This window comes from Miscanthus floridulus, chromosome 11 (genome assembly GCF_019320115.1).
Source record: "Miscanthus floridulus cultivar M001 chromosome 11, ASM1932011v1, whole genome shotgun sequence".
Classification (NCBI taxonomy): domain Eukaryota; kingdom Viridiplantae; phylum Streptophyta; class Magnoliopsida; order Poales; family Poaceae; genus Miscanthus; species Miscanthus floridulus.
Genome location: NC_089590.1, coordinates 52,514,315 through 52,526,256, shown reverse-complemented (window position 1 = coordinate 52,526,256; position 11,942 = coordinate 52,514,315). Strand labels below are relative to the sequence as shown.

At 46.5% G+C, this 11,942-nt stretch overlaps 2 protein-coding genes and 1 pseudogene across 2 annotated transcripts; 2 read left to right on the top strand and 1 right to left on the bottom strand.

Moving 5' to 3' along the window:
• The first annotated feature begins 998 nt into the window (after window positions 1-998).
• On the top strand, window positions 999-5,953 carry LOC136490734 (anthranilate synthase beta subunit 1, chloroplastic-like). Its single transcript, XM_066486932.1, has 8 exons — window positions 999-1,205; window positions 1,308-1,486; window positions 4,191-4,261; window positions 4,407-4,444; window positions 4,521-4,631; window positions 4,716-4,815; window positions 5,319-5,454; window positions 5,585-5,953. Exons 1-8 carry the CDS (start codon window positions 1,091-1,093, stop codon window positions 5,684-5,686), a joined length of 852 nt encoding a protein of 283 aa, XP_066343029.1. The 5' UTR covers window positions 999-1,090; the 3' UTR covers window positions 5,687-5,953.
• Window positions 5,954-7,270: 1,317 nt separating this feature from the next.
• Window positions 7,271-9,142, top strand: LOC136490735 (vacuolar iron transporter 1-like; annotated as a pseudogene).
• Window positions 9,143-9,635: 493 nt separating this feature from the next.
• LOC136490733 (putative pentatricopeptide repeat-containing protein At1g09680) lies at window positions 9,636-11,711 on the bottom strand. Its single transcript, XM_066486931.1, is given in 4 exon segments — window positions 9,636-9,763; window positions 9,852-9,935; window positions 9,937-10,392; window positions 10,394-11,711. Coding segments are annotated over 3 exon segments (1,827 nt in total). The 5' UTR covers window positions 11,690-11,711; the 3' UTR covers window positions 9,636-9,763; window positions 9,852-9,860.
• Window positions 11,712-11,942: the final 231 nt, after the last annotated feature.

The window sequence follows — 11,942 nt, the reverse complement described above, 5'->3', positions numbered from 1 at the left end:
CACGAGGAGCATGTGCTTGGGCGCTGACCTGAGAGCGACGTCTTCCTCCCCCCATGGGCGCTGTGTGCCGCTGGGGCCGTCGACCGCGGACGCCAAGGCACCGGACCGAGTAGGCTGCTGACTCTGTTCCGGACGCCAACGCACGCACGGGCACGGCGCCGGCGCGGGCCTGAGGTGGAAAACGGGCGAAACGCGGCGCGGCTCGTACTCGATCTGTCGCGCGCGGACGACGAGTAATTCCATCCATTCATATCCACCGTTTCCAGTCTCCTTTTTCTCCTCTGGATAAAGGTCCAGATATCACTGTTTGCTACTCCTACGTCAGAAAATATTACCCAAATACTCTCAACGTCCTATAAAAAAAATATCATTCTCGCTTCAAAAAATCAAACACTTTAACTTTAGCCAAATATATATATTAAAAATGTTAACATATATGGTACGTAATTAATATCATTAGATAGTCGTTGAATATATTTTCATAATATAAACTTACTTAAGATATAAATGTTGTTAATATTTTCTACAAACCTAGCTAAATTTAAGAAAAGTTTGACCAGCACATTTTTCCATAGCGATTTCTTACTGTCCACGTAGTACACAGTAATCGAGTGTTTTAAAGCCGCTGGACACTTGACCTCCTCCTTTCCTTCCCACCGCCGCCGTTATGGCCATGGTCGCCTCCATCCTAACCTAGCTCGGTCGCCTACTTCGCCGCTCGCTCGGGCGGTGTCATTGCCGCCTCCGCCTCACCGCTGTCTCTCTCGTCTCTACGGCCTAACCTGCCTCCCCTGATTCCTTTTTGTAAGCTCGCTATAGCTAGAGGAGAAGAGATGGAGAAGAATAGACCGAAACAATAAGTGTTGTATAGAATTTCCGTTTTTTTTAATGGGACTGAGTAGTACTCCGTACCGTTCCGTGTCCGACCCAACGACATAAACAAAAAACAATGTTTTTTTCGATCTGTATATAAAATTCTATATATAGAGGCAAGCAAACCTCGCCCACACCTCCAACACGTGACACCCCCCGCGCGGCACCTCCGCCTCCACCCCACCCTCGCTCCCTGACTCTCACCGCCACCGCCGAGATGGCCTGCTCCCGCCTCGCCTCCGCCGGGGCCTCTTCCCCCGCCGCCGCATTGGTTCGTTCCCCGGCGCATTCCCCAGCCGCCGCCGCCTTCGCGCGCCTCCGGTCGACGCCTCGTACGAATCGCTCTTACCCGGTTCCACCTCATCCGCCCCCCTTCCTGGCCTGATTCGCCGCATTGTTGACGGGCTGCCTGTGTCTGCTTCTCCCGCCCGCAGGTTTTGCGAGCGCTGGCTTGTCGGTTAAGGGAAACAGGGCGGCTCTTCCGTTGGTCGGCGCCGCGGGGCCGGCCGCGGCCCCGGCGCCGGTGGCCGACCTGGACGGCCGCCCGGCCACGGAGAAGCAGCCCATCATTGTCATCGATAACTACGACAGCTTTACCTACAACCTCTGCCAGGTATTTTGGCGTTCTATGTTGTTTTGGGGCGTGTTCCCTTCCGAATTGTTTGGTTATATGTGATCTGTGTGTGCGGTATCCTTGCGACTGGAGATGAGTGGCGGCTGCCTGCGGGCTGTGGCCTGTGGCCTGTGGGTGGGTTCATACTTCGCACGTACCATAGTTTTTGTTTGCGGTTATGCCCCTGGTTGCAGTTGTAACAAGCTTTTCAGGATAATTGTTTGAACATTTTCCCATTGAGTTGAATAGTGTTTGATTATTGCAAGATGAATTCCTATGCCCAGGTGGAATAGTTGCTTTCATGTTTCTCACGATGTTAGTTCAAGAATATTTGCAAGATGAATTGCTATGTGCAGGTGGAATAGTTTCTTTCACGTTTGCTCACGATGTTAGTTCTAGAATAATAAGATGCATATATATGCAATTATTTGTCTGTGTTTTGAGTAATTTTGTTTGTTCGTGGTAATGTTATGATTTTTTATTGTAGTTTTGTAATTGCAATATCCCAAGACTTTCATTTTTCAATTATGCTTTTACTGAGATCAACTGATGGAATATATGATCACAAGGATGCTAGGAATGTATTCCATGATGCTGTTATACATTATATGAACCTTTATATGGAATTCGTATCTGCTTTAAGTAGGCATCCATACTTGGCGGGAAATACCTATCTGTCACATTAAAGTCCTAAACGACTATGTTGTCATCACATTGAAGTCCTAAATGACTATGTTGTCGTCACATTAAAGTCCTAAACGACTATGTTGTCACTCTTTGTAAAGTGTAAACAAAGTTGTATAAGAAACCTTTTGTAGGCACAGCTCTACTTTATATCTACATTGCTTGAATTGCACTTTTATGTCTATACTAAAACGGTAAAACCAGAATCATAAGTGCATTCTTTATTCTTGGCGATGTGTGGATCATGTGTTATTGTGTTTCTTTTTTCCACAGAATGCTTATAACATTCCTTTATTGCAAAATTTGGACTTAAAACAGGAACGCTAGATTTGTTTGGTAGCTATCGACTTAACAGATTCTGTGCTCATTTCTGTTGAGTATCTTCAAGTGTTTGCTACCTTTCTTTTTTTCTGCCGAGAATAGCTTTGTACTGGAACTTAGGTACTGTTTGTTTCTGCAAAGGCAACGACAACGTAAAAGGAATGGTTACACAGCGGGAACAGGAAGGGAATCAATAATTTACTTTTTTTGTTTGGTCCAGTTGCGGCAATCGGAAAGCAAGTTTGTTTTGATGCTGACGTGAGCGTAAGCGGTTACCGCCCAGGATTGGGCATAATCAGCGTGGCCGTATCTATTCCCGTGCAATCCGGTTACACCGTACGTGTAACAAACAATAACTAACACAATCGAGTAGCGGTGTGATCGGATATTTGGATCACGCTACAAAACAAGCCAACCAAACAGCACCTTAGTGTACATTTATTTTTTCATGGGATTAGATATCAAAAGGGTTAGGATCCAGTTGCCAATGGAGTGTCTCCTAGTTTCTGATCAGGGTGAGCCATATGCATAGGTGGCAATTAGGCACTAGGTGGGAGGCTGACGACCAGCGGTTAGTCAGGTTAGATGGCCTTTTAAAACAGTCGTTAATATTGATATTGGCATGCTCCTTTGCAATAAAGCTATAAAAGGCATGCTGTTTGAAAAATAATTTTTGTTTTGGTGGGCAAGTATGCATTTGGTGGGCAAGTATGCATTTTTGTTTTGGTGGGCAAGTGTGCAATAAAGGAGACTTGAAATGATGGAATATACTCAAAGACTTAGCCTTAGATAGGAGTGCTTGGAAGATAGCTAGCTGGGTTTCAACTCTAGCCTACCCCAACTTGTTTGGGACTTAAAGGCTTTGTTATTGTTGTTGTTGTGGGCAAGTATGCATTTGAGTGTTACAATGCCATTTTTGTGTGGAAGTAAAAAGCTTGGAAATGGCGCTTCAGCGTCTCTTGGCTCTTCAGCAGTCAGCGACGGAGGCAGCGGTGGGGCTCTAGCCGCCCCCCCCCCCTACCGATCCTGGGCACGTGGAGCCCCCCCTAAGCCCTCCCTTGAAATTTTATGCATGTATGTATTAGGTAGGAGGGGCTAAGGTTAAGAGAAGATAAAAAAGCCTCTATTCTTTTGTTCAGCCCCTCCTAATTTTTTTTCTGGCTTCGTCCCTGGTCAGCAGTGGTGCCCATTAATTGAAGAACACTATATAATAACTAAAAGGACAACATTGTTAAGAAGTATGTATGCAGAGGTCATTCTAAGCAATTGGTTTGTTTGTTCAGAAGTGTGTTTTGTGAGACAAATCAGTAACTATTGAACCCTCTGTAAATTTTCCTTACTATTTTGTCAAGTAACTTACCACTTACCAGGGTACTTGACATGGTTTGGTTTCGAATGTTGACTTTGCTAATACCGACAAGTTCACTTGGCATAGCTAATTTGGCTTTTGCAATGCTGCAATGTTTGTGTGATGTAGGATGACATACTGCTTTGTGAGATTCTTACTTTCTATTAATGACGATTAGGCCAAGTAATGTGCATTTCTATTGTACCTCATAGGTGGCATCTATTTATCCTTTTTTTGAAACACAATTTCGTATTACACTTTATTGAAACATAATATAGAGAAAGAAAAGAAAAGAAACATATGCTATGAGCAAAACATGTCTTTGCTGACATTTTGTGTTTAACGATGAAGTATATGGGGGAGCTTGGATTGAACTTTGAAGTATACCGCAATGATGAACTGACCATAGAAGATGTAAAGAGGTATACTTAGTTCTCTGAGAACATTTTCAATTTTGATATAGCGGCTTTCTATTTTCCCCCAATACCAAAAAGAGAAAAAATATTGTTATACTTTGTTTCAACTAATCTCAGTTTGATGAACATGGTCCCTTTTCTTTTATTATAGGAAGAACCCAAGAGGAATACTTATTTCTCCAGGGCCTGGTAAGTTTAATCTTATTGAATATCACAAGTGTTTAGCTTCTGAGTGTAATGAAATACTTTCGTATTTGTTCTTTAGGTGAACCACAAGATTCAGGAATATCATTGCAGACTGTTCTTGAATTAGGTCCAACCATCCCAATTTTTGGAGTTTGCATGGGCCTGCAGTGCATTGGGGAGGCATTTGGGGGTAACATTTATCTTTATAACAGGTTACTAGTTTTTTAATGGCCTCTGCTTTTGTCTCTCAAACATTTATGACATGAATATGCAGGAAAGATTATCCGTGCTCCTTCTGGAGTGATGCATGGGAAAAGCTCTCCAGTTTATTACGACGAGGAATTAGGAAAGGCCTTATTCAATGGCTTGTCAAAGTATGATTTAATTCCTTATTTTAAACAAAAGAGTTTTGCTCTGCTTTTAAGAAAGCAAATATTCAGTATGGTTTAATTTCTGAACCATTGAATCATCTGAATGTTATTTTGTTTGTTGTTGTTCACTATTCTTACCGATTCTCGTGGCTTGTTATACTGTTCATGACTATAAATTGGCATAATTTATTACTAGTTTTCATGGAGTGCCTTTTGTATAACAACATGCCATGCAACTAACTCAGTTTCTGTGGGTCATTCTGCTTTTTATTGATAAGTCATTCAGCCATGTATGAGAAGTTCCTAACCTCTTATTTCTTTAAAATAAATGTTTTCTTGAGTTATTGAAGGAGATGGTAATATATACCATTTCCCTTATATTATTATAAAACCTCTGTTAGAATTCAATGCCAGTTATTTAATTCAGTTTATGGTTATTTAATTCAGTTTATGGTACTCCCAAGTAAACCTTCCGAGTTGACACCACCCTTTGCTTCCATGTACAGCCCTTTTACAGCCGCGAGGTACCACAGCTTGGTCATTGAGGAAGAAACCTTCCCACATGATGCTTTAGAGGCTACTGCATGGACTGAAGATGGACTTATCATGGCTGCTCGCCACAAGAAGTACAAACACATCCAGGTACACCTATTTCCCAACGTTTTGTGCATGCCATTGGATGCATATGCTGTCCTTTTGAGTCCCACCGAGGATTATGTTCTCCTTAATTCTGGACTTGTATTATAGTGACTGGTAACGGTACTGTTTTCAGGGTGTCCAATTCCACCCGGAGAGCATCATCACCCCTGAAGGCAAGAAAATCATCCTCAACTTCGTCAGATTCATTGAGGAACTGGAGAAGCAGCGTTCGTAGTGGAGGTAGATGCCATGGGTGGTTTCATAGATCAGGCAGAGGCAGAGACAAGGCGCTTGAAGTTGAAGCTGCGAAGTTCCGGGGCTTGCAGTGGAAATGAGCTAGGAAACAGCCTTTTCCTCTCTTAATTCGTTGTGTTCGTGGTAACATAATCTGTGTTGACCGAATTTCGAAATAAAGTCCAGCTGATCAAATAAGCACTGGTGTTGGTGCTCTCTAGATGAATATAAGTAAATCCGGTAATTTTCAGCAAGGGAGGCCTTGGCACATCTTTGTTGCCGCAGTAACTTCTGTTCTGCACGGCTGCGCCTGCCTGCGGCCGGAATGCATCCCAGTCCTAGCAGCGGGCCGTACGGGAACAAATCAGTTGCTTGATGCCCTAAAAAGAACGGCCGGCTTGAGGCCCGACAGCAAATGCATCATCTTTCCTGTGGGCCAGTGACACACCAAAGGTCCACCTAAGGAACAAAAGCCCACGGTTTCATGGACTCCTACTATAAACAAAGAGACGGAGATTCAGAATTCAAAAACCACCACCAGACACCAGTCCCACGCCCACGCACGCAGCGTTCCACCCGAAACTCGAACAAGCGTGCACTGCGGAGCCCCGTCCGCCACGGGCGCGCTTCCCTCTCCACCGGCGTCGGGCAATCTATGGACGGCGGCGACGCGGGGGCAGCCGATGCTGGAGAAGCGGCCGAGCCACCGGGAGCGGCACTTCACGGCGGGGGAGGTGGTGCGCGACGTCATCACGGGGGTGTCTGACGGCCTCAGCGTGCCCTTCCACTACAGGAAAGTGGATCTTTGCCGAGTACGTAGAGGTTTGTCGAGTGGCAAAACTCGGACACTCGGCAAAGAGCCACTTTACCGAGCGCCAAACCTAGCACTTTTGCCGAGTGCCCGACTTTCGACAAACTCAGGCACTCGGCAAAGAAGTTCTTTGCCGAGTGCCGGGCTCTCGGCAAACATGGGCACTCGGCAAAGAGTGCCAGGGGCAAGCGGCATCCATGGCCGTCATCTTTGCCGAGTGCCGGCCGTTAGGCACTCGGCAAAGAGCTGACACGTGGCCGGCTCGCCTTTGCCGACTGCCACGTGGTCGGCCCTCGGCAAAGAACCTCTTTGTCGAGTGCCAGCCCTCGGCAAAGCTGGGGAAGTTTTTCCTAGCACAACAGCTTTGCCGAGTGCTGACACGGCACTCGGCAAAGTGACCATAAGTTTGCCGAGTGTCAGCACTCGGCAAAGATTGTTTCAAAAAAAAAATTACTTTGCCGAGCGCCTGTCAGAGCGGCACTCGGCAAATATTATTTTTTAAAAAAAATTAAAAACTCTTTGCCGAGTGCCTGCCACGTCAGCACTCGGCAAAGAAACCGGCGGATGACGGTGGACGTTAACTTTGCCGAGTGCTGACATGGCACTCGGCAAAGGCTTTGCCGAGTGCCTGACAGGTAGCACTCGGCAAAGAATTCTTTGCCGACGAATTCTTTGCCGAGTGCAGCACTCGGCAAAGCCTTTGCCGAGTGTAAAGCGGGCTTTGCCGAGTACGGCCTGCACTCAGCAAAGAACCAGAATCCTGTAGTGTTCGCCCTCTCCGCGGGGCTCTCCGGAGCCAGCACGCCCTCCTCGCTCGTCCTCACCGCCGGACTCGCAGAGGTCGCCGCCGGCGCCATCTCCATGGGACTTGGAGGGTAACTGCATGATCAAACTCTTGTCTCTCTCGTTGCTTCCCCTCCCATTCTCATCACGACTCACGACTGATCTAACTATCTAAGCGGAAGCTACCAGAGACTTCCTTCCGTTTATCCTTTTACGTTGACTGGGTATCAGATTCTTCCGTTTATCCTTTTACGTTGACTGGGTATCAGATTTTAAGTTTTATATAAACTGAACTGTGAGCTGAATATATTGAGTTACGTATGAGGGAAAATTTAATTCATGCATGCGCAATTACATTCGGGAAGACATCTCTAATTTCGCAGTCGTCCTTGGTAGAGAATTAGAGACGTCTTATCTGCCTCGAGTATTTGATGAGTGTATAGCGCTAGTACTCATAGCATAATAACGAACACTAAACTGGAAAAATATCAGCCTGTAAGTTTGCACTGTTCAGCAGATATGGACATGTCACATGTGCTTTGCACCAGCTACTTGTAAATTGGCCCTCATCCAACCCAAAAAGGAAATCGTTAGGACAAAAGCTAGCTCGTGATAGACAAGTGTGTGGCCCTCTTTCACGTGCTCCTCCAGCACGCTTTGTGTTACAAGTAGTTATCACAGCTTTTAGGCCGAGCAAAGTGGAAAACAATGATTCCATCTTTCTATGTGAGAACAAGACAAACACCACAATTGTTTCCAATTAAAAAAGGTGTCCACTAACTGACTAACGCATGATTCTGAATTTCTGATCCGCGCCCGCGCCATGTGGTAGGTACCTTGCGGCCCAGAGCGAGGCAGATCATTACAAGCGGGAGATGAAAAGGGAGCAGGAGGAGATCATCACCGTCCCAGACACTGGTACATGGATACCAGTTCATTAAGTAGCATTTCTCATGACCGTTGGTGTGTTTATATATGACTGGCATCCTGATTTTGAATCCTTGATTGATCATCCATTCCAGAGGCTGCTGAGATTGGAGAGATCATGTCACAGTATGGGCTTGAACCGCAGGAGTATGGCCCTGTCATCGACGGGCTCAGGAGAAACCCTCAAGCTTGGCTAGACTTCATGATGAGGTATGATCAACTGTTACATCCACTACCACTGGTTCCCACTTTTGAGTAGCCCTGCTCACTCATTTTGTAGTTTGGAAGCAAATGGCCACGAATCATGGTGGGACAAGATTGAATTGCTTTGCAGTAGTTCATAAAACTGTTGAGAATGAAAAACATAAAACATAATGTTATTATTAGTCATAAACAACCCAAGAATGATGATGAAAAACTTAGAAATGTCATTAACGGAAGGTAAATTGGTTTTCTCAACTAACCAGGGAAATGTGTTCAGGTTTGAGCTGGGATTGGAGAAAGCAGATCCTAAAAGGGCTCCGCAGAGTGCTTTTACTATCGCTCTATCTTATGTGATCGGTGGATTGGTCCCTCTCCTGCCCTACATGTTCGTCTCCACAGCCCAGAATGCCATGCTCATATCTGTTGGAGTCACATTGGCCGCACTACTTTTCTTTGGCTACATCAATGGGTCGCTTTACTGGGAATCGGCCATTCATCAGTGCTGTCCAAACTCCTATTATTGGAGCACTTGCTTCAGCAGCAGCATATGGGATGGCAAAGGCCGTTCAAGCTAGATAGTTGTTGAAGGTATCAAGCATTTGGAAACAAAAATTCAGTAGGCTGCAATAAACTAAAGAAAGTTGTAATTCTTCTCCTTCGTAACATCCCATTACATTATCTAGTTGCAGAATCTAATGCTAGTCTACTCTTATTTAATTTTCGATAAATATAGGGGAAAGATAATAATAAATAAATATCTCTGCGCCTCACTTTGGTCAAGTAAAGACTGAACTTTGCATGACACTACATATTCAATCATGATGACAAGCAAATTGAGATTACCGCAGAAGCCTGTATCATCAGACCAAGATGGGTGACGAATTGATGATAGCAAGTTTAGCTTCCTTGAAGGAAAAAAATGATCTTAGCCACAAGTTGGTTAGATAGAGATAGGTCATTTAATAATTTACTAAGAAGAAATGCCTTACTTGTAATCATCTCAGATATCTGACAATCTGCGAGAATTTGCTGTGAATCTGTGATGTCTTAACTTTGAAACAGATGCAAATCTGCTATCTTATCTTGTAGCATGACTGCAAGACAGTACTTGTAGTTTGAATCCAACAGGCACAACCAGAGCCATGCACCAGATAGACCGACTGCTAAGACATCTCAGATCTACGCAAACTATAGTTCTCATCAAGATACTTTGACTAATAAACAGAGAATCATGAAACATATCCAAACCTTGATTTGCTAGAACCGTCTGCTTTTCCCCTCCCAGACAGCAATCTTCAAAGCCGAGTATGTGTGCTCACTGCTCAATAAGGTACCTTTATCATATTCATCAATCTGAGTGTGAAAATCGTATTCATGTTGCATTGTCAATCTTCAAGCTCTAAGGTTATCACAGGTAGGGAAGTAAAATAAGTATCTTTACCTAGCAAAACTATCCATTATCATGGTAATTCTTAGTCGATTTCTTCTTGACAAATTCATTGATTAGTGAAGTATATAACCCCAAAATCTGAAACCATTCCTTTTGCACTTTTCAGTTCTTCAGCATCTCTAACTTTTCCATGCTTGCAATGTCCGTCCAAAAGAATGTTGTATGTTATATCATCTGGGCACACCCCAATATTAAGCATCGCATTCAGAAGCATGTCCGCATTCTTCATCTGCCCCAGAATGCAGAAGCCATTCATAACCACATTATATGTTACAACTCCCGGTTTTCGGCCCTTATTCTGCATCTCTTTCAGTAGCTTAAAGCCTGTCTTCACATCACTATTCTTACAGAAGGCATCAATCACCATTGTGTATGTCGTGTTGTCAGGTTCCAAACCAACCTCCACCATCTCACATAGGATCCTTTCTGCATCAACTGAACGCCCTGCCTTGCTCAGTCCCGAGATGAGCGCAGTGTATGTGACCTCATCCAATGCAACCCCTTCGTCTGACATCTCTTGTTTCATCTCCACTTGCCATGTCCAACTCCCCCTCCTTGCAGCAGCCATCGATGAGTGTGGTGTAAGTAATCTTGTCTGGCTTGAGGCCATTGTTCCTCATCTCCTCCACAATGTCATTGGCTGCTTTCAAATCTCGCACCCGACAAAGACCATTCACCAAAGAATTGTATGCCACCAAATCCGTCTTGATGCCCCTTGTAACCATATCCTGGTGCAACTCCAACCCAGCTGCCACATTCCCCTCCTTGCAATGTGCGTCTATCAATGTCGTGAACACAACAGTGTTGGGGTTCACACCTCTCTCATGCATTTCCTCAAACATCTCCATTGCATCACGTATCCTCCCTGTCTTACACAACCCTTGCATAAAAGCACCATAGGTGTACACATCTGGTGCGACTCCTACCTTCTCCATTAGCCCTCGGAGAGCATTTGCACTGTTCAGATCGGATGCCTTGCACATCCCAGACATCAATGTGTTGAAGGTCACTACCGTTGGCTGCACACCCCTCCTCAACATTTCATCGAACACATTCCGCGCACTGGCAAGTTTGCCTGATCTAATCATGTCACGCATTAGCATGTTAAACTGCTTGGCCTCCGGGGGCACGCCTGCGTCGAGCAGCTGCAGGTAGAAGGTGTAGGCTTCAGGAATAGAGGGAAGCCGATTCATGAGATCGGACCACGCGGGCAGGGTGACGCGGACGCCGCGGCGGAGCGCGAGGAGGAGGAGGGAGCATCCATCGGGTAGGAGGCCCTCATCGGCGTATGCTTTGGCGACCGCGGACACGAGTGGTGCCGGGTCATCGGTGGAGGCTGCGGAGAGGAGCAGCGGGAGGAGCCGCGGCGGGGAGTCGCGGCCAAGGCGGGAGACGAGGAGGCGGAGGAGGGGGAGTGCAAGGTGGGGGAGGCGGTGGGCGATGAGGAGGTGAGACATGGAGAGGAAGGAGGCCGGAGTGTGGCGGAAGAGGCCCGGCGGCGAGGCGAGGAGGACGCGGAAGAGGGAGAGGAGCGGGAGCGGCTGGAGGGCGAGCGGGTTGCGGCGGAGGAGGGAGAGGAAGTGCGCGGAGGTGAAGGCCGGGAGGAGGCGGAGCAGGGGCGCGGGCGCGGCGGCCGGGAGCGGCGCCGGGTGGACGGGGAGGCCGAGCGCAACCTCGGACGCCGTGATGAGGAGAGGATCGGCCTCGCCCGGGGGCGGGAGCGTCGACCGCGGCGCCGCGTACCATGGGGGAGAAACGGGCGGCGGGGGTTCAGCGGCCGGCGGGCGCCGCTGGATGGGGCGAGAGCGGAGGGCTTTGCCTCTGTGCATTGTGGTCGCCTGGATCGGTTGGGAGGCAGAGCGCCAAGTTTAAAGATAACTGGTGCAGAAAACAAACTGATTCAGTTGGTAAATCTGCAGGGGTAATCAGAACACTCTATAGACACATTTGTCGATCTATATGGTAAATCCCTAATGCCATGGATCCATCTATGAGTCCAAAAGCTCGTCTTGCGACCGTCTCCGACTTGAATGATCAGGGAACGCCTCAAGCATTGCCTTGACAATGCGTTCAGAGCTGCGA

What these genes read in the sequence shown, in the direction of transcription:
- LOC136490734 (XM_066486932.1), top strand. Translation starts at nt 1,091, where the DNA reads ATGGCCTGCTCCCGCCTCGCCTCCGCCGGGGCCTCTTCCCCCGCCGCC. An exon ending in CATTGGGGAGGCATTTGGGG is followed by an intron (nt 4,632 to 4,715) that starts GTAACATTTATC and finishes ATGAATATGCAG; the next exon opens with GAAAGATTATCCGTGCTCCT. An exon ending in TTATTCAATGGCTTGTCAAA is followed by an intron (nt 4,816 to 5,318) that starts GTATGATTTAAT and finishes TTCCATGTACAG; the next exon opens with CCCTTTTACAGCCGCGAGGT.